This window comes from Necator americanus, chromosome IV (assembly GCF_031761385.1).
Source record: "Necator americanus strain Aroian chromosome IV, whole genome shotgun sequence".
NCBI classification, from domain to species: domain Eukaryota; kingdom Metazoa; phylum Nematoda; class Chromadorea; order Rhabditida; family Ancylostomatidae; genus Necator; species Necator americanus.
The window spans coordinates 28,537,765-28,562,298 of record NC_087374.1 but is presented as its reverse complement, the minus strand read 5'-3'; the positions used below and the strand labels follow the sequence as shown (position 1 = coordinate 28,562,298).

General features: G+C 41.7%; 3 protein-coding genes across 4 annotated transcripts; 1 reads left to right on the top strand and 2 right to left on the bottom strand.

The window, feature by feature from the left end:
- Window positions 1-753: 753 nt before the first annotated feature.
- On the bottom strand, window positions 754-5,151 carry RB195_003025 (uncharacterized protein; the record flags this gene model as incomplete). 2 transcript variants are annotated; one of them, XM_064200521.1, is made up of 6 exons in its annotated part: window positions 754-851; window positions 2,395-2,560; window positions 2,617-2,719; window positions 3,219-3,345; window positions 3,410-3,490; window positions 5,040-5,151. In XM_064200521.1, the coding sequence occupies 6 exons, from the start codon at window positions 5,149-5,151 to the stop codon at window positions 754-756; spliced, it is 687 nt and encodes a 228-aa protein (XP_064056402.1). The 2 variants fall into 2 exon arrangements, with proteins under 2 accessions (XP_064056402.1, XP_064056403.1); XM_064200522.1 differs by lacking the exon at window positions 754-851 and having other exon boundaries at window positions 2,378-2,560.
- A 5,672-nt stretch (window positions 5,152-10,823) lies between these two features.
- On the top strand, window positions 10,824-12,397 carry RB195_003024 (uncharacterized protein; the record flags this gene model as incomplete). Its single annotated transcript, XM_013447106.2, has 5 exons — window positions 10,824-10,896; window positions 11,025-11,121; window positions 11,567-11,672; window positions 11,731-11,816; window positions 12,268-12,397. The coding sequence occupies 5 exons, from the start codon at window positions 10,824-10,826 to the stop codon at window positions 12,395-12,397; spliced, it is 492 nt and encodes a 163-aa protein (XP_013302560.2).
- Window positions 12,398-14,178: 1,781 nt separating this feature from the next.
- RB195_003023 (uncharacterized protein) lies at window positions 14,179-23,988 on the bottom strand (the record flags this gene model as incomplete). Its single annotated transcript, XM_064200520.1, has 24 exons — window positions 14,179-14,273; window positions 14,389-14,453; window positions 14,513-14,594; window positions 14,702-14,761; window positions 14,813-14,847; window positions 14,901-14,982; window positions 15,090-15,149; window positions 15,204-15,232; window positions 15,286-15,367; window positions 15,475-15,534; window positions 15,589-15,617; window positions 15,671-15,752; window positions 15,857-15,910; window positions 15,966-16,006; window positions 16,456-16,537; window positions 16,603-16,689; window positions 16,754-16,764; window positions 17,257-17,386; window positions 17,581-17,638; window positions 17,760-17,783; window positions 17,860-17,876; window positions 17,967-17,993; window positions 23,698-23,790; window positions 23,931-23,988. The coding sequence occupies 24 exons, from the start codon at window positions 23,986-23,988 to the stop codon at window positions 14,179-14,181; spliced, it is 1,443 nt and encodes a 480-aa protein (XP_064056401.1).
- Between the last annotated feature and the right edge of the window lie 546 nt (window positions 23,989-24,534).

Here is a 24,534-nt window from a genome sequence, read left to right as displayed (position 1 = left end):
AGGTTGCATCAGATAGACCTGATTTGACAGCAAGAGTTTTCCACGGAAAATTGCAAGAATTGTGTAGTGATCTCTTCAAAACTGGCAGGTTGCATCAGATAGACCTGATTTGACAGCAAGAGTTTTCCACGGGAAATTGCAGGAATTGTGTAGTGATCTCTTCAAAAAGCACGTACTTGGGGAAGTGGAAGCCTAAGTCTACGTTATTGAGTTTCAAAAGCGAGAGCTTCCTCACTGCCATATGCTTTTGATAATGTAGGAAGGATGGGAAGTACGGACAGTGGAAGAAGTCGATAATGCTGTGAGCACAGAGATACCTAATGGAGATGCGGAACCAGAGGTTCATGCTGCTGTTACTTCGTTTATGCTTCACAGGAAATGTGAGATCGAAAATCCTTATTCGCCATGTATGCGTGATGGGCAATGCTCAATACGTTTTCCGAAAGCGCTGCGCGAAGAAACGTCCATGGAAGTGAACGGCTATCCAAGTTATCGGAGACGCAACTGCACAACTGTTGAAGTCAGCGGTCACGAGTACAGCGATGAGTGGGTAGTACCAACTAATCTTTACCTACTTACCATGTTCCAGTGCCAAGTGAGCTTAGAAATATGCGGTACAATTTCTGTGGTAAGATACTTACAAAAAAATGCTGTACAAGTACATCTACAAAAGATCCGATCGCGCACGGATTAGCATTGAAAGTGGATCGGATGGAGAGGGAAATGCTGTTGTTTATGAAATTAAAGAGCATCTCAATACTCGGTATGTTTGTCCACCTCAGGCTCTCCACAGAATTTTCGGCTTCTCCATGCAAGAAAAGTCTGACACGGTATACAGACTTGCAGTTCATCTGCATCAGACCATTCACTTCATTGCTGGACAGGATCGACAATTCCTCGATCGGGCCCAAAACCGCTTCACTACGCTCACCGCATATTTTGAGCTGATCCACCAAATGTCATACAGAGAAATATTCAAAGAGATCACAGCAATTTGATTTGAAGGCGCTATTCTTTTCTCACACCGGAGTATGATTTACAAAACATCTAGTTATGATATAAAAAAGAAAGAAAGATTGTTGAAGATGAACAAGTCCACTTTCATGGAACTAATAACACTAATATTAATTTTCGCTGATCAGTGAAGGCGAGCGAAGCAAAGCCCGTTATTATATACCAGGCATTATATACGAGCCGGACATTCAGACTGGCATATAATAACGGGCTTATTCTGTCACGTGTGTATGTGTTTGTGTGTGTGTCTGTGTCTGTCACGAAATCCGAAAAAAAGGGAGGGTGGGGTGCGACGGGTCCACCGGCGTCGGACTGGTGCGTCGGCGCCAGATAGCCATAATATGGAGTGCGACCGGTCGCACAGCGTCGAAATCCTGTGTTGTGTAGAGGTATCGCATAGTAACATGCATGTCGCAAAAGGTAATAAACCAACTTGTATTTTGGAAAATGACTGGGAAAGCGTTCATTCATAATAGCTTCTCAACTTCGTCAACTCATTCTCACGTATGCAATTTCTTTAAGAGCGACAAAGAAAGAGAAAATGGAGCTTCTTAGTTCGGCAAAGACCTAAGCAAGAGAATTCGCGTTGGAAACAGTCCCCCTTCCTGAAGGAGTGAACATGAAATTGATGTGTTACAGAAACCAGGAAAAAGCAGGAAAAACGAAGAGTTCCGATTGTAGATTGAGGACGCAAGCGTGGTCTCGCTCTACACCTCCTAGTTATCTAAAATAGCGGGAAACACTCTAGTTCCTACGAGTTGCATTAGCACGCACACTCTTGTGCAAACTTCGAACCTCCTCGGCAGGCTGTTCATTAGTTTCACTTAAACAGGCTAATGGGAAGATCTCACTAATCCTCTACCGCTCACTCGAGGGCGCGGCGTGCAATGGTGGAGAAAGAAAACAGCGCGAAAGATGGCGTTTTTTCCTACGAAGTTAGTTTCGTAGGAAAAAACGCGAAAGATGGCGTTTTTTCCTACGAAACTAACTTCGTAGGAAAAAACGCCATCTTTCGCGCTGTTTCTTGCGACAATTACTGCGACTTGAGCGATGCCACACTAGTTTCCGTAGTCTAAAACCCGAACTCTTTTTCCGTTGTTATAACTATTTAAAATCAAGAGTTGTTGTCGTCATCATGCAGCATAAACCGTTCGAGGTATTTAATAACACTTGGGGATCGTGGGATCTTTATAATAACGATTTTCATACTTAAAAAGCTATGTATGATACGTAAATTTGTAATTAAAATGTGTGTTAATACTTTTCGTGTAACACGTTTCATCGGAATGCTCCGCTTCTTTCAAGAAAAAAGATCACCGGAAGAACATTTGAAAAATATCTTTGTGTATAAGAATTGATACGATCAACATGCTGACTTACGATCTGAACCGGTGCCTGCTGAATGAAGAACTTTTCGAAGACGTTGATCTTTGCTCGGAAGGCAAATTGACTTCCATCGCCATCCTGGGATTCGGCTTTTTAATTCAATAATTGCAATATCGTTATTACTGCTACCGCAAGGATTATAGTCTCCTCGGAGAAGAATCTTAACAAGGTAAGTTGAGAAACTTTAAAGATGCGTTTTGGAATACAATGTTTTACCTCTCGCACCTGGCGGCGTTTTTCGCATTCTTCCGGCACACTACAACCGCTTCCAATGTACACTGACCAGTCCTTCGGTTTGTCGTTGAAGCCAAATTTGAAACTAATAACAATGAGTATTGAAAAGGTTGCAGGTCCTTATTAATCACAGAATTTAGTTGCTGGTTTTTCCAATACGTCTAATATCAGAAACTACTAAGAAGTTTATCAAAAAGTCTCTTTTCCCACTTTTAATTATCCTAGGCTCTCTGTTTTATTCCAATATTGTTGTTTTAACCAAAAAAAATGTATCAGTTTTCAAATGAAATAAGAAAGAAATAAATCAAACATTTTGGAGAACTTAAAAGAGATAAAATATAGGAAATAAAGCGACGTAAAAGCTTTCACAACATACGGAACGAAACTGTATGTGGAACAACTCTTCACTGCTCTCGTTACCTTTTAGACTATTGGTGATACATACTTATTCGTGCAGAGAGACAAAACACTGCTGCGGATCCTCAATCAGAGAATGTTATTAAATTAGATTATTACAGTTGTTGTTGTTATATTGTTTGTTGTTGTTTACTACAGTTCAGTATTAAAACATCATTTTCACTCACATTCCTCCGTTACGGTCCTTTTTGCACGATTCCGTAATCGAGTCATTTATTCTTAGTATGCAATGAGCGGCTGTAAGCACGTGTAACGGAGAGATCAGTGAGCCACCGCACATTTCCTCCATTTCACCTCAACAGAAGAAAATCACCGTTAACAAACGAAAGAAACTGGATATTTAGGCTTTATATCAAACCTTTACTATATCTAAGAGTTGCAATAAACGGAAATTCGTTTTCTTTTACGCTCTTCCCATTTAAAACTTTGAACGGACATGCTGGAATTAAAAATCTCTTTCAGTAAACAACCTCTAACAATCAGAACCAATACAATAATAATCATAAAGTCAAATTTCAACAACAACTAATTAAAAATAAATTAACAATAAATGTTTTTAATATTCATAAAGCGATATCTAAGCAGTGTTTAAGAGAATGTGCAATGTATGGGACCAACGTTCTCAAAACCAAGGCGCGGAAAAAATTGTATGCACAAAAATTTGAATTATTTGAAATTTGTTATTCTCACATTGAGAGAGAGCGAAAGCCATTTTCCCATCTGTGGATTTGTGCAGGATAACTTCCATTCAGAACAAAACATGCACTTCTTTCTTGAATTCGCGTTCATTTTATAAAGAATGCGTAGCTTAAAGACAGCATAACACGAAATTGAGAATGTTGAAATCTCTCCATTACCAGAAGGAGTTAGGGATGTAGTTCTTGAATATGAGTTCACCACTGCTTAGCTCCCTGTACCTATCCAGAGAAACGGCGTGGGAAACAACCTCATCGCACCGGATCCCTTTACGAAGCACCTAATAACGTGCCGCGTCCCTGAGAGATAGTATAAGCGCCACGCCCTGTGCAGGGTGAGCGGACAACCAATGGGCTGCCGAAGCTGTTTTGTTCATTGGCAGTGTTTCACTGGCGTAAAAAACGGCCCAGAAGATGCAGCGTGTGCACACGGCTGGCGCGCTCCAATGGAACTCGTTGTAGAAAGTAGCGCCAAAACGCTCGAAGCCGTATCTTCTGGCCCGTTTTTTACGGCAATTAGAAAGAAATGGACGGAATCACTCCCCTCTCTTTAATCTACGATCCCGTATACGAAAACTCCACCTGAAATCCGTATCACCTTAGATTCGTGGGATAATCCCTTACACAAAGCGAGTATGAGAGGTGGGATGGCCTAAAGTGCGAGATGAGCAGCATGCTAAAGCCTTTTAAGAAGAGCGATGTCATGTCAAGCAAAATCTCCACCTAACCTGCGAGGGATACGAAACTTGAATGTAACTTCTAGAAAACCTGAGGAGAAAACCATTCCCCTGTCTTTTCGTATTGCTCTTTTCCATTCTGTTCCTTTCTTAGGACCATTAGGCTACGATCAACCATTTCTATTTTCTTGTGATGTCACAGCATTCATAATGTTTGTCAAGGATTGATTTGTTTTGGAAGATTCAATAGATCCTGCAAGAACAACTTTGGGATTTTCTGAAAAAACGACGCGCTTTATCACTTATCATCAAATTCCCATGGACTTCACCAAGCTGTTGCTTTACACGTCAATTCCAACATTCAGCACTTTCTAGAAATTTACTGCTTTGAACCATTTCATTCATTCATTGTTAGTTGGGCAAAATTCGATGATTTTACAGCGAATATTGAAATATGTACAAGTGCCAATTTCCCCAGAAATCTCAAAATATTATTGTCAAACACACTAATGGATGTTGTCTTCAAAGTACCTACCGTGATTTTCTTTCAAGCCTATTGTTTCAAGGAAGGCTACGAAAGTGTGTTTCGTACTTTAAAAATAGAAGGATAACGTACTTGGTCTGCGTCCTCCACAACATTGATTCAAAAGGAAATTCTCTCGTGGAGTTATCTTTTTACAATTGATTGTGAGGAATATGCCGAGAAGATGGAATACTTTGATGGACATCGTCAAGAAAGTTTCTTGATGTGAGACGGCAAAATACTACAATTCTGCTATGTCATGTAAACAACGTAGAAAAGTATGAAGTGAAAACTACCAAATAGGAATGACCGATCGAAGGAAATTGTGTCAGCTTTATCTACTAACAATGAATAGAATATTCAATTCTTTACAACGATCAATTATACATTCTCCGTGGAATCACATAATATGTACTGTAAATAAAATGGTTATGCATATTAAGCTCCTTACATCGATATGCGTTACATTCTAATTCTAATGACGACGCTTGTGAATATCCATGCGAAGAAACTTTTCCGCGAATGCCTCCTCACTAATCCGGTGGATATGCCTGGAGAAACGAAAACATGCCTCAACAAAGCCACACTTCGGTTTTTCACGGGGATACAGACAATCGTCGTGAATAGCTTTCTGGATATAGGAAAATCGAGAACTACACGGTCACAGGGAATTACGAAAAGAAGAATGGTGAGAATTGTCGACACTACTGAATCAATTAAAAGGCAATGTAGTTAATAATATATGACTTTTTTGTGGTGGTCTATTGAGAGGAAGGGAGCGAATTCTGTTAAGATATTACCTTCAGGAAGTCTTATCAAATGAACTTTTCTTTTCAAGAGGTCAGAGATACAGAACGCCCCTCTCTTAAGCACCTATTTTCCGTCAATACGACCGCCTTTTCATCATTTTCTTCCCATTTATTCCCCATTTGACGAGCACTAACATCGATGATCCTAATCTTCGCTGGTTCTGAAGCCCGAAATGTTCCCTGTTCTAACGAGGATTTTCATACGCGTAATTTGATGCTACTAGATGTGTGGATTCATAATTGACGTGGATTTCTCTTGTTTACGGTCACACATTTGAGACCACCATAGATCGCAGTTCTTTTCCTAAAAATTTTCGGCACCCCTTTTTTGGAGTTTCGTGACTGACGCACACATGTGACAGACTAAGCCCGTTATTACATGGCATGATCTAAGAAGGGATCTCCTTGCTTAGTATATCAATGCTATCATAATTTGTACCTGAAGATTTATGTTTGATGTAATCTCTTCATTATGCCTGTTCTTATCAATTTTCCTTCAGACACAGTGAAATCCTGCGAGCTTATGGTGATAATCGCACCATAGGAAATATCGATGGTTCATTTGTTGATTTTCTCATAATTTCTGTGGAGTACTAGCAAAACTTATCTATTGCGGTTTTCACATGTGTTGATTCCAAATACGATAGTTATTTTCCAAAAAAAAAAATGCACTATGTTAAAGAGGGAAGAATGTGCTCTCGCGCTCAGTGACCGTTCTTCTAAAACAGTTGCAAACATTGTATTAAAAAAGATGAATCAAAAATCGAAAAGATCATCCACTTGACAGAAATGAGTAATGCATTAAAATCTAATAATTAAATCTCATCAGGAAACTAAGATATCTTACTATTACAGTCCAGCAAAACGTGTATGTACAATATAAAACAGCTGAACGCTTGCGAAGTGAAGCCGAAGACAGATCGATGACAAAGAATATCATAGAGTTACCGTCTTTGAGAATGAAAATATCGTTATTATTCGTGAAAGGAAGGGAACAAAGAAACTATTCCAGGCAACTATTGCAACGATATATGATATTTGCCAATATTAGGGTGATGCGCAAGTTCTCCGCCACGATTCTGTGAACTTTCTGCTTTATGTCCTTGCCGAGCCAAAGTACGATCATCAACGATTCTAGCCGAAGGTGGTCTCAATTTTCTTAGCAGTGAGATACATGTTCTCCTTCACGTTGGTACGCAACATCTGCAAATTCAACTGCATCGCTCTCCACGAGTTCGAGGCAGTTTCGAGAGAAAATGTCCCTTCCTAAAGTTGCCGAGCCATGCGCATGTGTCACAGGAGACAACGCCTTCGCCGTAGATAGCTCCAACAGCTTGACATGGGTCCTCGTTTCCATTCGAGCCGGATTCGTACAACAAACCAAACAGAGGACAATTTATCTATAGTTTATTAGTCTAGTTTTCTTCTAGCTTAGAGGCAGCATACCATGAATCTGTGGTGGTACGGATTTCAGGTGGAGTATCCGTATACGGGGTCGTAGACTACGGAGACCGGGGTGGTTCCGTTCATCCCTCCCTGAATCACTGCAAGCAGCCGACCCCTGAATGCTGTTTTGTACGATGCCGTCTATTGCAGTGCCACCGTTGCACTGATAGCGTCCCTTACTGTCTACCGGGGCAGTAAGAATTTATTCTCGACGAATTGCAGAACGGAAGAGGCGCAAAGGGTGGCGCGTTGCAATAGATGGCGTCGTATAAAACAGCATTCTGGAGGTGGCTGTTTGCAGTGATGCAGGGAAAGATGCTGATACGGATGCTCCACCTCAAATCCGCATCATCTCAGAGTCGTGGTATGCTGCCTTTAATTCGTTTAGGTAGTGACTGTGTTGAATCGTGGAATTGTGACATGCAGGTTCAGGGTACGTGAGTGCCGGCCAAAGCACTATCCCATTAACGACAGAGCGCCTTATTTTCCGTGTTTTTCGCACATGACAAGCGGGTGCGGCGCAGTCGGTTAGAGGTCCGTTGTAGCCACACGGTCGAGGGTTTGCGACCGCCCTAGTGCAAACCAAGTCTTTGATACCTCCGGGGGTCGATAATTTGGTACCAGACTTATCTGGAAGGATAAGAACACTGACTTGATCATCGACTGGCCCCCGCAAGTCATTGTATAGGCCAATACGCATTCCAAATCCTCAACGATTACGAATTCCAGTAGAACGCGTTGGCACATCCCGAGTGGATAGATAGCCAGTGACTTTATCCTTTACCCCTTTTTGACAAGCGCGTTTGAGATAATCTGGCGCGGCTGATCACTCAGTCGCATTGACCGACGATTACCATTTTTTGCTGTAGAGAAATTTTTATATGATTTAATTTGTATTTGTTGCAAATCGCGTTGTTACAGAAGTTCTTTTACTCTTATTCATTTTGTTTGCACAATTAGTGAAGTTAATTAGTGAAGTCTCTGCACGAGTTCATTAACTGACAGGTCACAAGCAGTTTTCAGTAAAGGTGTTCCTGCCACGTGAACAACGGCTTGCTATAAGCTAATATCATAGCTGAATCAATGAGAAGCATTAGAAAAATGCAAACAGTTCGCATTGGAAAAACACCAGATATGAAATAAATACAGATGCGAAGTCTTTTTCATTCTAAAATCATGTGTTTAAGAGAACGTTTTCAAAATTGCTACATGAAGCCAAAAACATTTCTGAGATCTACGAACGAACAGCACGCAAAAATAATTGTTCAGCCTTTGCATATACGATGGAAAAATTATAAGATCAACAAAGCTATATCATGAGTGAATTCACGCACATTTCGTGTACATATAACGATGGAATCAAAAACTCCTATGCAACGCTTTCAGTTGCGGAAATTGGGTTTGCCTCTCCTTCTAAGAGTTACAAGCTGTTGACCGTAATCTAGCAAACTGTCGGATTCACTCGTCCAAAACCACTGTGCAGATCTGCTAGCGATCTCTGCGTTACATCGTGTGGGCCGGAGATCGTACATATCGCTTATCTCTGCATGTCTTTTTTCGCACCTCTGATTTTAAACATTTAAACTTTCAAAATTATATCCATTTTTCTTATTTTTAAATGTTTAAACTTCTCTAGAAACTTTCGAGAAATTTTTGGAACGGTTGATGGGCAATCAGACAATCATCGGCAACCCCTACAAAATGTAACTCCAGAAGTTGGCTAATGCAGTGCAAAGGAAAAACGATCAAAACGCAGCAATACAAGACACTGCTGCGCAACAACACGAGATCTCACTCGACAAAAGTGAAGCGGTCTGGGTTGGATAACTCTGTCCCACCCTCCCTATAGCCCGGATCTTGTCTTATACGACTATCACCTGTTCCGTGTTCTAAAGCAGTATCTGGGCGGAATTTAAAGTCCGCGATGATCTCAAAAATCTACTCAACAAACTTTTATCGTCGCAGCCCGTTTTATTCCGGAAGAAGGGCATTAAGACTTTGCTCATTGAGTAGCTAGATGTTGCAAATAATTACGGTAATTATACTGTTGATCCTTGATCTGTACTAGAAGGATAGGAATTTTTCAACTTTTTTTTCAAAAATAAGAAAAAAATTTGCAAACGCCCATACAGTTGTTCTTTAAATGACAGCTCCGCTATTTTACAGTTGTAAATGAGATGCATTTTAGCAGTACGGTAACCGGTGTTTAAAGCTTAATTGGTATAGCCTCCAAGTCTTTGTGGTAACCTGTTCACAAACACTCACAATGAATGTGCTATGCTTATGTGGCGAAAAATTTATTGCAGCTGTAATTGCTCTTCTACGTAGAATAAAAAATTCCCCCAACTTTTCCATGGATTTATGGAGTCTGAATAGGCGGATATCTCTGCATTATGACGGCAGCTCATAGAAATACCAAGCACAGCCAAGCATTTCCTCAGTCTTTCTTTGTTTTAAATTTGAAAAAAAATGAGGGGACGTGTTTGGTGCAGTGACGGATCATAGCACCATTACATTTCATTCTCAAGAATAACACAATAGGTATTGTGACGGATAATGTCTGATTGCGCAAGATTAACGACATTCAATCAGGTTTAAGACTCGTTTGGTCGTCGCCTGAAATCTCTGCTTAGCTAATGGGTATCCGCCCATTATGCTGCTATTATGCATCATTGCTGCTTTGATCGTGGTTAACTAAGCGTCATCTCCTGTGTTTTTTCTTTTTGCTGCTCCAAATTCTACCCTTTTTTGTCAGCTATGAATCTCATTTCTGGGCTACCATGGATCTCTTAATCAAGGCAAAAAAAAAAACGCTCTTGAAGCATTAGCCTGCTCAAAAGCGCCACTTTGAGTGTTTTAGTAGAGAATTGATCTTGCACATAATTCCAGAAATCGGAATCTGTATAACATTCGGATACTGTTTATTTTTATTTCAAATAGAAGATGATTGAATAATATCTTACCTAAATGAATCGTTTTATACATCAACAGTTTTATACCTAAAACTATATCTATAGAATAACTAACGTGTCTTACAACTACCGTAGAAAATACCTGAAAGGCGACTTCACTGTGATGTTTTTTAAGGTGCAAACTGTTTGGAATACAAAAAATTTGGTTCTTAAATTACGTTAGCTCAATGTGTCTAATGCCCAAAGCCTTGAAAAATTAAAATATCATCATATTAAAGTGGTGAATGATAATTGGCGTCTTGTAAAGAATTGAATTAAATTTAATTTTTTAAATTTTTTTACTAAATTAAATTAAAGAATTGTGCAGCTCGTGGAGTTCTTCTGCAGAAATTGATGGGACCTATATTAACGCAAATCACCATCAAAATATGACTTTTTTCTCTCAATTGGCTGATGATATGAAAATCAAATGATGTAAAGTCATTGATGGAGACTAGTGCGCAGAATCTCCATTGAATAAAACTGTGATTTTTGAGAAACAACTTGAAAATCATGCGTAGATTACTATTATTATAATTTGAAAATCATCATGATAGTAATCCACATAAGAATAACGATAAAAAAACACTTAGTTACTCGTATTTTGCATCAGTATCCGTAACTGTGCACACTTTTCAGTGTTTTCTGGAATAAAGGTCTCTTTTTCTAGAATGTTCCCTCTTCTCCTGTTAATTGCTTCATTAGGCACCCAGGCTCAAGAAGAATTCAAATGGAATCGCTGGGGTAAGTTAAACTTAAGCGATTCTCTCTCAAAGGATACTTTGAACCAGCTATTATCTGTGCATTAAAAATGATCGAGGTAACTTCTCACAAGAGAGTTTTTGCTATTGATTGTTGCGTTGATCTTACAGAACAACGAACGGTGGACTGCATTTCCAGCGGAGAAAAGGATGTCTGTATTCTCAAGGCACCTAACGCTGTTCTGCCGAAGGATCCAAAAGAGTACAAGTATGTAGGAACTGCTACCGTTACCTAATAAGACTAACTACAAGTTTCTACCCACTGCAACCAAACACCTCACCAAGTGAGATGTAAGAAACAAGATCTTTGCTATCCAGAGAGCTTTCTGTGTTTTTTCTTTCTAAAATTCCACTGAAGAAAAATCCTTATGGCAGAGGGATCGTAGAAACAGCCACGGACTTGATATTTCAAATCTACCTCACAATTTGGGAAGAAGGAACCACAGCCACCTCTTCTGAATTTATGAAGCAAATTGTAAATATCGATTGTATTTGCTCAAAAATGGAGAAAGGAAGAGTTTTTGTAGTCTGACAATAAGGAAGCAATAAGAATTTATTTATTTATTTATTAGAATGTCGCACAAACTGGAGAACTTGTAGAAGTGATTAGGTTTAACTTAATTTTACTGGTCACTAAAATTAAAACCTTACAGATGTCGCCGTGAACCGATGCCACAACATAAATGGAATCAATTAGCACGAAATTCTACCACCAGGCTAGCCTGTCCTATAGGATGTGAACCAGATTTTGACCTTTCTGTTGGTGAAATTTCAATCAGAATATTTGTTGAGCACAGGAATTGTTGAAATATTTTAGGTTATAACGAAAGTCCCTTTCGACAATAGTAAATGTCAAAAGTACTATACCTATGGAAAGTATCGAGAAGTAACTGAGAATGAATGGTGAGTCAAATTCAATCCATTGATGACAACATGACCTCTCGGCTGATCATACATGAGAGATCAAGAATAACATTCTTATCCCATATGTCATAAAAATTGAAAAGAGCACTGTCCGCACTGAGTTGAAGAAAGGTGCCCTTATTCTCACATACAAGAGGTGATTCCTGCTGCTAACAGGAGACCTCGAGGCTGTATTGACGCTGACATAGAGGGTCTTAGCGTTTATTCAAATTTCACATTCAGAATTGGAATTCACAGACTTCGCAACTCTTCTTTGATCAGCAAGAATGTCTCATTCTTATTTGTGATCATTGACAATTAAGTGTTGCACTGTTAATTCACCAAGTTTGAGCTACAACAATAACTTCACACCGCTATCTACTTCGTTGAAGCAGCTGACCGTCACTGATCACCTTCTTGACCACAGATTATAATTAGTTAATTATTCCAGGTATCTCTGGATGACAGAGCCTTGTGTAGCTGCTCTCACAACTCATTGCCGCTTTAAGGACGTCCCACTAAACGCCAAGAACACCGAGTCAAGAAAATTGAAGCAGAAAGCTTTGCTCAGGAAAATATGACATGTCTACATGTTGCTTATTTATTGATTCATGTAAGCGAAATAAATGTTGTTGGAAAATACTTCAGAACTACAACAGAATGAAATTGGAACAGTAAAATGTAGCAGGAGACTTACAGTACAGGGCAGTATTTTAACAAAACACATAGTCATCGGGACTCGATTCTTTGAAAACTCATCCGTCCTCGAACCCCTTGAAATAATCTTTACTTGCTCACTTTGATACTTATATGGACCGTCTTCACTGAACATTCGGACCCCGGCATGTTTTTGTTCTTTGTTTTTTTTCTAAAAAATCGTTTCGTTTCCTCGCAATCGCCATCCAAGATGTTCTCAGGTATTGCGAGTGATGTTGAGAGGGTCTTTTAGCCGTGTACAGCCGAGCTCTCATTTGGTCCATCCGTGCACCAACTTCCCTTTTTGACGCCCTCCATCAAGCGTCTCTTGGCCAGCGTCTCTTGACTAATCTAGCGTTCTTTCAATTCATCTACCGTCGATTCTTCTCGTGGCCGTGTCATCTATCCGGAGGGTCGCGAAGACGAGACATTGCTCCTAAGTCGAAGTTGCGAGGACCGGCTAGGTGTTGTATGCGCCGGTTAAACATTAGAATATATTACTCAAAGATTTGAGGGTAGTTGGTAGCTTCCTAGACGTGGCAGCGATGTCTCTCCACATCTCCACTGCTTAACAGGGCACACAGAGGTACTGCTCCGTCACGTGGTCTGTAGCTTTGAAGGGTGTAAATAAATAAATAAATCTGAAAGGTATAAATACTGTCCACGCAGCTCCCATCCTTCTATTCCATCCTTAAGCCATTCTTCACATCAATCGTCCAAGAAAGACGTATGAGGAATTTTCTGCGTTTTGGAAACCTTCAGGTAGTATTCCTCCGTCCTCGGAGTAGACGTTCTTCAAAAGCTGTCTTCTTTCTGTGTATTCGCAAACCTATCCTTTTCTCGGCATCGTTTAATTCTTCGAGGATCGTCTCTGCTTTAATAGTTGTTTCTGGAAAAGAGAACGATGTTGTGTGTCAAAAGAAGATACGAGAGGAATCTCCTGTCAATATGTATGCTCTTTTCTTCCAAGCAGGTGATTCTCCAGTATAACACAGCCGTGAACACCTTCGGCGATGTAATATCGCCTTGTCAAACACCGTCTTCGGTGAGAGTGTGGTGGGAAGGTAGTGGTGCACCAATCGTAGCCATTGGTTAATGTCCTCATGTATGCCACCTCCGCACCTTGATAGACCAGTTAACAGTATTGGACTCGTTTCTGTGCTATCGGAGGCTTTCTCTTAAAATGATCATGGTGAATACTTTAAATAAAGCGCTCAGCAAACATGTCGGATCACAGTTTCAAAAGTCCTCAGTTACGTTTCTTATCAATAAACGATAAAGGATAAAAAAAAACTTGATCAACTAGAGATTTTCTACAGTATGGTGCTGTGTGGGACGATTCAATCATTAGTGCTGCAGCTGATAGAGCATGTGTAACTTTAACATTCCATCTTTCAAATTGGTTGTCTTTAAATCATTAGGAATGTCCAGAAATCCTGAATCATGGGAAGTGAAAAACCCTAACTTTTGTTTATTTTTCTATTCATGTAAGGTTTGTGCTTTTGCGGTAGATTAAAAAGATCAAATCTCCTGAAGGCACTCTTAATGACGTTACTTTAGGATCCTCATAGACGTATAATTTCTTTTTCGTTGTTTCTTTATTAATTCACAACACTATTTGCACTTTCACTTAATGACAAATATAAAGTCTTATTTGTCTCATTCTTCATACACCTTTTTTCTTAGCCAGTGCTTGAACAGCTCCCCAATTACTAACACATTCGTCAATAGTTTCAAAATCATTAGCTTTACGCATTTTTTCTGAAAATGAATGATAGACAGCAGAACACTAGAAAAGAGATCAGAGATCTTGATAGAATATAGATGAATGACCAAAAAACGAAGCAAGCGAAAAAAGACGATAGTAAAGTCATACCTTTTGCTGGTACAGGTACGAGTACAGGTTTCGGTTTTGGTGGAGGAGGAGGCGGAACGTTTCTTCTAAAAACATAAAAGGTAAACAAGCACAGTACTGATAGAAGTTTCATATTCTAACTTACTTTTGTAACATTTCTTGTGCAGCACCCCAGTTACTAACCACCTCGTTAACGGTTTCGTTATCGTCTCTCGGTCGAAATTTCTCTGAATGAAGAAGCTCGTGAACAAAAGGAAACAGTGTAACATGTCATTTTCAAGCATTTGATCAGATCTCAAGATTCCATAAAGCTAGCGCAAATTCAATTTCGTACGTTGTGCTGCTGGTTTCGCTGCCTGTCTCGGAGTTAAAAATCCTTTTTTATCCTTCGAGCCTAAATTCTGATGCTTTTTAAGGCATGTTTATATGAGGAACCGAAACTTACTTTCCGCGGCAGCTTGAGCCGCTCCTCCTTCTCTTCTGAAAAAAGGATAAAAATATGGGAGAATTTATCGGAATATGGCAAAATTTACTTTTGCATCATTGCTTGAGCAGCACCCCAGTTGCTGACAACTTCATTAACAGTTTCATTATCGTCTCTCGGTCGGAATTTCTCTGAAAATTAAGCTAGCAAACGATAGAAGCGGTCCATTACGTCGTTTCTGATGTCATCGCTTGAGAAATTTCATGTAAGGTTTAAAACTGCTTTTTCGACATCTTACGAGGTGCTGCTGGTTTAGCTGGCTGCGCTGGAGCCTGAAATCCTTTCTTGTCTTTCGCACCTAAAGTTTGACGCGACTGTTTCTGGCGTGTTCATCTAAGGAACTGAAACCTACTTTCTGCTGGAGCAGCACCTCCCTCTCTTCTGAAAACAGGATAAAATATAGGGGAATTTATCAGAATATGGCAAAAATTTACTTTTGCATCATTGCTTGAGCAGCACCCCAGTTGCTGACAACTTCATTAACAGTTTCATTATCGTCTCTCGGTCGGAATTTCTCTGAAAATTAAGCTAGCAAACGATAGAAGCGGTCCATTACGTCGTTTCTGATGTCATCGCTTAAGAAATTTCATGTAAGGTTTAAAACTGCTTTTTCGACATCTTACGAGGTGCTGCTGGTTTAGCTGGCTGCGCTGGAGCCTGAAATCCTTTCTTGTCTTTCGCACCTAAATTTTGACGCGACTGTTTCTGGCGTGTTCATCTAAGGAACTAAAACCTACTTTCTGCTGGAGCAGCACCTCCCTCTCTTCTGAAAACAGGATAAAATATAGGGGAATTTATCGGAATATGGCAAAAATTTACTTTTGCATCATTGCTTGAGCAGCACCCCAGTTGCTGACAACTTCATTAACAGTTTCATTATCGTCTCTCGGTCGGAATTTCTCTGGAAATAAGACAGGTGAACAAATAAAAGCAGCTCGTTACGTCGTTTGTGCGGCGATCGCTTGGAAAGTGCTAGGTATGACCACTAGTTTTTTGATGTCTTACGTTGTACTGCTGGTCTGACTGGTGGTTTTGGTGGTGCATTCTTGTCTTTTGAGCCTAAATTTCATTATGATTACTTGAAAGTATACATAGTAGGATAGCCGGAACTAACTTCCAGCGGGTTCCTTCGCTTGTGCTGCTGCTCCTTCTCTTCTGAAAAAATAACCAAGCCAAATAAGTAAACGCTGGTGAACGTAGCACTACCGCCATGTATTGATGCCGTTGACGGAGGCTACCCAATTCTTGATACTATGACATAGTGGGATCCAAACGACATGAAGTGCGTCGCAATTGCGTAAGCGGCTGCACTCGAAGCCCCGCGTTGGAGGAAGAGGTTGGAATCGAGGTGGGGTCATCGCGAACTGCAGCGAGGGATGGTTTCAGAAGGAGTGCTCCCTCGATCCTATCACCTACGCTCCGCCCCACCGCTTCAAGCACAGTTGCACACGCCTCTGCACCGCGCTTTCTGTCGTTTGTTGTCCTACAATATGTGCTGATTGTGGGCGTGGATACGCTCGTTTCGCTCACAATCAGTGCCTGTCGAGAATAAAATTCCTGCCGTGGTCGACAACGTAGTATAGTCGCATAGGACAAAAATTCACTTCTGCATCATAGCTTGAGCAGCACCCCAATTGCTGACCACTTCGTTCACTGTTTCATTATCATCTCTTGGTCGGAATTTCTCTGAAATTAAGGAAGGAATGACGAATCGTTTTGTACACCTGGAAATTTTTTGGAGCTAAGCATACGTGGAACGGGTTCCGCTGTTTGTTTCTTATCACGTGATTCTTTAGATTCTTTGGACTCCTTAGATTCCTTGGGTTCCTTGGATTCATCTTCAATAGGAATCGCTTCTTACATTCCTTGTCATCCATTACAACACAATACTACAGAACTTACCTTGTGGTGAACTGAAATAGAATATTTATTGAATTTCTCACTGGTACCCAAGCAAGCAACGAAATCTTCTTTCCATCGGCTTTATGTAGAAAACCCTACTTCAACCATACAGATACAACTTTCCGTCAGACGCACTCTCAATTTCACGCTTCAGGTTCATGGTAACAAGCTGCAGCGCAAGAACGACACGCGCAATCAAAGAGGGGCGTCGCTGTCACAGTCAGCTAAGGTAGGGTGTACATTCAAATCTAGTTACAATAAGCAAATTAACAACTCCATGTAGTTGGAGGGACTCATGATCAAATTTCGTGAAAGATCAAAAAGGACCTGAAGTCCTTAAGACCTATACCAGCACTAACAGTTGAACTCTGGTTGATAAGATGGTAGCTAGCTCGTGTCTTACAAATACTAATCATTCATGGAACGAGTTCATGATTAGATTGGTGAATTAGTTCTTCTTTTTTGTTTGAATATAAAAAGATGAACAAGTGAAAAAGAATTACCCAGCATTTTGTCCCGGTGTAGCGAAATACTTCACATCTTCACCACGAGCTTGTGCCATTGCTTGTGCAGCACCCCAATTACTTGCCACTTCATTAACAGTTTCGTTGGGATCGCTGGGTCGAAATTCACCTATGGAATCCCAAGATATCATCGATAATAATTAAATTGTAAATAGCTCACTGTATTATGTACAGTTTCCGCGTTCTAACCTTGGAAATAAAGAAATTTTGAAGATTGGACAGCTAACCTTCCCTACTCACAGAAAACATTCTTTTCATATGATATATCATTCCGCGCATACTAGAGGCACTAAAAAATCTTACCACGCTGGAGACCTTCTTGCATGCGCCTTTGTTCTTCCTGTAGCTCCTTTCGCTTTTTCTTAAACATCACTAACTATTAGAAAGAATTGTATTTCATTGTATGGAACGTTTAATTCACTCTTTTTTCAGATTTTACCCGGCTAATAATGGATTGATAAGACAAGTAAAAATCATGTTACCTCACGAGCAGCCCTTTTTGCCTTCTGAAAAGATTAACGTTGATTATTTCAATTGCATCCAAACATTTCTAAGCGGTTTTAAAGCTTACTGCTAACCCACCATTGCTGCTGAGTCCGCTGAAAAAGGAACTATTTTCCCTTGTTTCAATGAAATAATATAGCCTTTATAAACCTAACAACTGCTCCCTTCAAAAAAAAGGAACTCACGATCATCATCCTCAAATCGCCGAACGTCTGAAATTAAACACTGTGACTGCGTTCCTATCTGGGATAAGCTTCCAGCTTACAACGCTCATCACACATAATTGAAATTAGATTGAGATCGGAAATTCATATTTGATGGCAGTCTCCGGTCCTTCGATCCTTCTTAAACCTGTTATAAACAAACACTACAACAACCTGGTAGAGGATTTTGGATCAACGTCGTTAAGATACGCAGATATACGATTGCCCGATACACAGAGAGAAAGGCCATGTAGCATTCTGTATATGCCGTCTGCAGCACTGATAATTTCAACGAGAAGTGTCAGGGATTGGAGCTTCGCCGTCAACGGCAACAAGTTTACGAAAGTGAAAGGGTGTCTATAGCAAAGAAGTTTGAGAAGGTATGTGGGGCCAAAAATCTAAAAAATGACTAAGCTTCATTAGGAGTATAAGCGCAGAAAGAGGTGCTCACCTGTTCTCTACACTGAGTTGGACTCGCAATTTTTCCAGTCTGGAGGAAACATCTTAATGCCTTACTGAGCCTGAGAGCGTCATAACTCCCTGAACCCAAGCATGTCAAAAGACCGAAATAAGGAAAATAGGAGTTGTGGGTCCTTCCAATCTCTAGTCCAGTTTCTTCACAAAAAGTGCTAATGCCTTCCAGCGGAGATCTGGGCAACCTCCTTTCCTTTACAGTCGCGATGAGCTCGACATCCCATCGGCCCTCCTCTATTTTTTTTTTTATTTTTTTTATTGGTTCAATATCCGGTTTTGTCGATGAACTCTTGATCGGAGACAAAAGTGGTGATTAATGAAGATAATAAAGTGGCAGTTTTTACTAGTGATCAATCTAGGAGTATATACTGTAGAATCACCACTTTACGTTTCCTTTCTGCAACAGAGAAAAACCTCTTTATTGCCACCGCAGCTTCTCAAAAATCTACCGTCTGTGTTGCAACTTTGAATGAGACCGATGCTATTTCGTCGTGCTCCATTGCTAACTATTCGCCTTTTCTAAATTGGATAAGAAGACTTTTCCGCACCGCTTCTCCGACAACAACTGACTTAATCCAGCCCTCTCTCATGAGCCGTCTAAGCCGCCTCATGCGGGTAGAATGATGCTATTAAGTTGAGTCTAAAGTTCTCGGACAATGTGGTAGTGATGATTTCTAGAGATCATCACTCAGCAAAGAGCCGACAAAAACGGACGTGTTTGCAACCGTTTGATAGAGTATAAAAGCCTGTTCAAAGTGTAGGTTAACAATTGCACCAAGCTAGTTCCATTCCGAGCACCATGCCGCGCAATTTCAACCCGTCGTCACTCCACCACTGCAACGTCACACTCTTTCTCCATCTATCTGGTCAAGAACCCAGTCAAGATATCGATAGACGTCTGAAGGAAGTTTACAAGGAGCACGCCCCCGCTAGAAGTACAGTCTACAAGTAGCACTCGAAGCTCGTGACAGGCGACATTGAAGATGAAGACAGTTCGGGACGCCCGATGGAGTAGGATTTGGGCTTGCCGCGGAGACAGGTAAAAGCCGATCCGTTTCTAACCACTCGTGAACTGACAGTCGCTCTTGGGATGAGTCAAACCACGTTGTTCGCGGATTGAAGTCAATCGGCAAGGTGTGAAGACTAGGTCGATGAGTACCACATAGTGAGTGCTCTGACGCAGTATGACATGGACTGCCGCGCTGATACGGCACTTTCTCTCCTCACGCTCGAGCGCACCCACACTTGGCTTGGGCACATAGCCACAAGAGATGAAAAGTGGATTTCTTATTCTAACATTCACCATCGTGCCCAATGGACTGACAAAGCTACGGATGCAGAAGACGTCCGTAAACTCAACGTACACACCAAAAAGGTTATGCTCTGCATCTGGTGGAGCGTCGAACACTGGGAGCTGCTCGTTCAAGGATGTACAGTGACCGCAGATGTCTACATTGAGCAACTGAAGAATATGAAGACAAATCTCGAAAATGCACGCCCGCAGCAGCGCGAAGTCTACTTTCTGCACGACATCGCTCGGTCGGACATTGCAAGAACGACCAAAGGCAAACTGATGAAATTTGGTTGGACCATTTTACCACACCCACCGTATTCACCAGACCTGGCTCCCTTGGATTACCACCTTTTTTCCTATCTCCAATGTCATCTAGATGGTCAAGACTTCCAAACCCGCGACGACATCGAAAAGGCACTTGAGCAGTTCTTCAAGGAGCAGCCCCCAGCGTTCAGGAGCAAGGAGATCTATGATCTGCCTAAACGTTGGCAGAAGACCATCGATGCCAATGGGGCATACTTCAGATGATTTACAGTTATCATTTAAAAATTACTAAGTAAATAAAAATGGTGCCAATTTGTCCGAGAACTTTCGACTCAACCTAATACATTCCCAGTGCTTCAAGCAACTCCGTCCACAAGACTCTCATCCTCAACCGTCTCGCGAAAGAATCCTGAAAGTCCATGGCGTGGCAGGGTCGAGGCAGAGACGCCGCGAAGTGTCCTACGCAATAAGAGCAGTCCTCGCCGTCCGATTAAGATTCCATACCCTGATCAGTGCGTAGCCCGAGTTCAGGTCCTTGAGATTGTGATGGAAGCCGAAAGATATGGCACCTTCCATCATTACATCAAGGAATTGAACCCGTGGAGGAAGCATGTTAACTTACGTCCTATGTGTGTTTTCCGGAGCTTCCTACTCGAAATGGACCTTCGATGTCTAATGACACTTACAGGTAGCTTCTGTCAGCGGTCATCTCAAGCACAGCTTCGAGCGGATTTTGTTGAAAGCCGATATCCGCAGGTACTTGCTCATTGGACTTTTTATACTCACAGGGCATTTCGACAGCGTTTCGCTAACCTTACCCATGTGGCGCATACATGGACAATAGAGAAGACTCCTTTTGATCGCCACTCCACCGCGAGCACACCGCTACCGCATGAGACCGGTCCTCTAGCTAATGCGTTCGACAGGATGAGGTTCGGAAGTCGTCCTCGAACCGAGGCATTTTTTCACCGAAGGTTAGGTTTCCGTTAGTCACGACGCACACTGCATAATCGTGATCTAGCACCCGGTCAACTCATTAGCTCGAGCAGAATGTACTACAGGTCGTAGAGCCGACTCGATAAGCGCTCAACAATCCACGCCCTGCCTTGGCATAGAACACGACCCTAATACGACCCTGGAGAATAAATCTCTATATTTCGTTGGGTCTGCCGGAAATCCGTGGCGCCGGACACTCTGCAGAAACCTGTCTATTTGCTCGTCTTGGGCCTGTTTTGCCGAAAAAACCGCGTAACTCACCTTCTAGTTGAAGAGCTCTGATCACCATCACACCCACTATCTGCGCCTCTCTCCCTAAGGAAATTCGTGACCACCAGTTCCTTTCACATTGGAAGCGATACAACGTTCCATCGGCGATGCTCTTCTCTGAACTCTAGGCGTCAAAGGGTACTCCCGGGCAACTGTGCCAGCAAATCCGTACGTAGGACTGAACCAGAAAATGGAGCGCTTTGCCCGTGAGCATGGTTGCACCATTAACAAAGGATTCCTCGTCGTAAGGGGCAGGAACAAGTTGAAAGTGAGGATGACTTACAACATGGCAGGAGGATCGGCAGCGCTCGTCATTATGGTCATTACCGATCGTGTTTGTAGGACGGCTTCCCTTTGTTCCCTCAATCAGGGCAAAGTGAGGAAGCCGTCGTCACGGTGATGGACTTGGAATTACCACTTCGACGGCGTACCGCGAGACTGTCCTCTTAGGGGTTGCTAAGGTTCCCACTGCTGCTGTTCAGGGAGCCTTCGGTACATGGCAGTCGTCGGCGGGATCATCGTGGCACAATGGGTTCCAGGTGGAGCTTCCTTCGTGACGACAGCGAATACTGATGTCGTCTTGTTTGTGCGAAAGATGTTTTCGCCACCAGCGTACAAGCACTTAAATATTTTAAGGTTGTGTCCGACACGGCGGGTCAGAAGAACTTCATGTCTCTGCCGGTGGGTATGAACAAGCTGCAAATGTAGATGAGTAAAATGCACCCCGATGTCCTTACAACTCGGAAAGGAACGTCTGCGACCGATTAGCAGCATAGAGTGCAGTCCTAGAGTAGCACTTCGATGATCCGGAGCTTGCCCTCCACATATCGGAGAGCGATAAGGAGTACCACACCAAGCCGCGCGATACGTTCCTCAGACTGTCGAGAAAATGCTCCAACTCATGTTCAAGCTTCGTCCGCCGCATCTCCTATGTGTCATCATAATTCTTCTTCTCGACCTCACGGATACGATTCTGATAAGGGACGAGGCGTCGCCAATATCTGAGCATTCACAAACCTTCTCTCCATGCCCCAGCAGGTCTGCATCGGCAACATTCATCAGTTGGAACCGCAAGTAAAATGCCACCGCGACTAAAAGCCGCAGTTTATATAGTGCCTGGTATTATGTCGGTGCTCAGGGCGGTTCGAACGTTAATATTAGCCTCCTTGCTCCGCGTCTATAGGACCCTCTTCATCGTCAAAGTGTTGCCCAACAGCATCACGTACAGGAGCGCTCTCGTTAGCGGCCTACGGCAGAAAACCAGGCCACATCTCTTTCACAAGCTAACCTTTCCGATAAGGTAAGCTTTTTAAGGTAGGCGATAAGGTAGGTTTCCGGTAAGCGAAATAGAAGTTTTTCTTTTTTTGATCACCAGAATCAAATGTACCGAATATCGCGACGAATGTAGGTGCAAGAACGTAATACTGTCCTGTTATCGCCAAGTTCAGTTCATTTTAAGTCATTTAATATCTTTTCATCGGGATCTCGTTCTAAAGAAAGGTATCAAGTGAGCTGCTTCCTTCTGCGCCTTTGTGCCTTCGACGAATCTTCTACGGTATTTTGACAATATTTACACGTCAGTTCTTGGTATGGGTTCCTTTCCCAATGCATAGAGAGGTCCGGGACGGACTTGTAGAAGTGGTGGGAGGAGTAAACGATGGGCTTCGCACTCGATCAATACTATGACACTTTCTTTCAGGGACGCAGCTTCCTAGCGAGAAAGAACCCCGCAGCTGGGGCTCTGAGGGCGTACTGCTAGAGCACCGCAGAGACTGTGCCCATAGATACTCATGGACATATGGGCCAAACTACCGACAGCGATACGACAACGCCGAGTTGCCGAACGTATTGCTGTAGCACAACTTTAGGCTTCTATCGCTAAAGGGGAGCTAGGCGAGAGTCCCACCTCGGGGATTTTCTTGTGGATCGATCGAAGGCACCATGGAGATGAGAACGGAGATCGCAAACCTTATTCAATTTTGAACTTCTGATCTCGTTCACAGAATACTTCGTACGAATACGAATTAAAAGCGTATAGAGTTCGCACCTTGCGACAGTTCCGCAACCAATCATGGTGACTTGATTGCGCGGATACGCGCTCAAACATGTTTTTACTTGTTAGGGAGATATCAGTTGCGATATCCAATGATTGGAGCCTGGAGGGAAAACCTGATGTATGCCTGTAACATTCTCACGTGATACCTCTCAAACAAGTAAGAACATGTTCGTACATGTGAGCCTGCTACCAAGTCCTTAGGGGGCGAAACCTTCGGAAAGTGCAAATTTTATAATTCTCTATGGGAATCATACTCACGCTACGAGAAACTGCGACTTTAACATTTATCTACAACTTTATTAGACCGACCTTACGCTCACATATTATTTTTCCTTATAAAAAAACAGATATGAACTGACTTTTCGAGTCACAAAGGAACGAAGCGAGTACTGTTGATGAAACAATCGTTAATGCTAACCATATGAGATAGGGCGTCTGCACCTTATGGCCCTCTAAAAATGCAAAGCTTCGGAAAAATTAGTACTGAAAAACTAGACTAGAACTAGTACAGATTGGTTCTCTTGTCTGCACACTATGCAGTGAACCAACCATGTATAAACTGAGCTATAGATCTACAATCCACCAAACTTACCCCAGTAGCAGTCAACCATGACAGGTCGATGTTCGAGTGTGAATGATCCGCCATCCATCTTGTTTGCTGTTTTGTTATGTTGAAAAATTTTTTTTCTTATTCCATACCAGCCTAAAGGTTCGGCTGGAGCGGCTTTCGGACATGTTGTGCTGCTTCTTTCGTTCATCTTCAGCGATCAATAAAAATTCAAGAAGGAGCTTTCTTCAAAATTCCATCACAGGATTAGAACTGTTTTTTTTTTCTAACACCGTATTCCTTCGCTTTTTTTATCAGAAATATAAGCATTGATCAAAGACTTCATAATTTTGATAAATGATTATGCTTCGTATTTGAAGAATTCATAATATCATAATAATTTGAGATGTTTCGGTGCTACATCTACATTATTCAAACTTGATTTTACACCTATACTCCAACGATATCCCTGGAATTTTCAAACATTTGGATTAGTTCTTCTTGTCCTCTAGCTCTTCATAACATCTGTAGAATGTGTTAAAGGCATCACCCCACGAATCTGAGGTGGTACGGATTTCAGGTGGAGTATTCGTATACGGGATAAAAGATTATGGACAGGTGGGTGATCTCGTCCATTTCTTGCTAATTG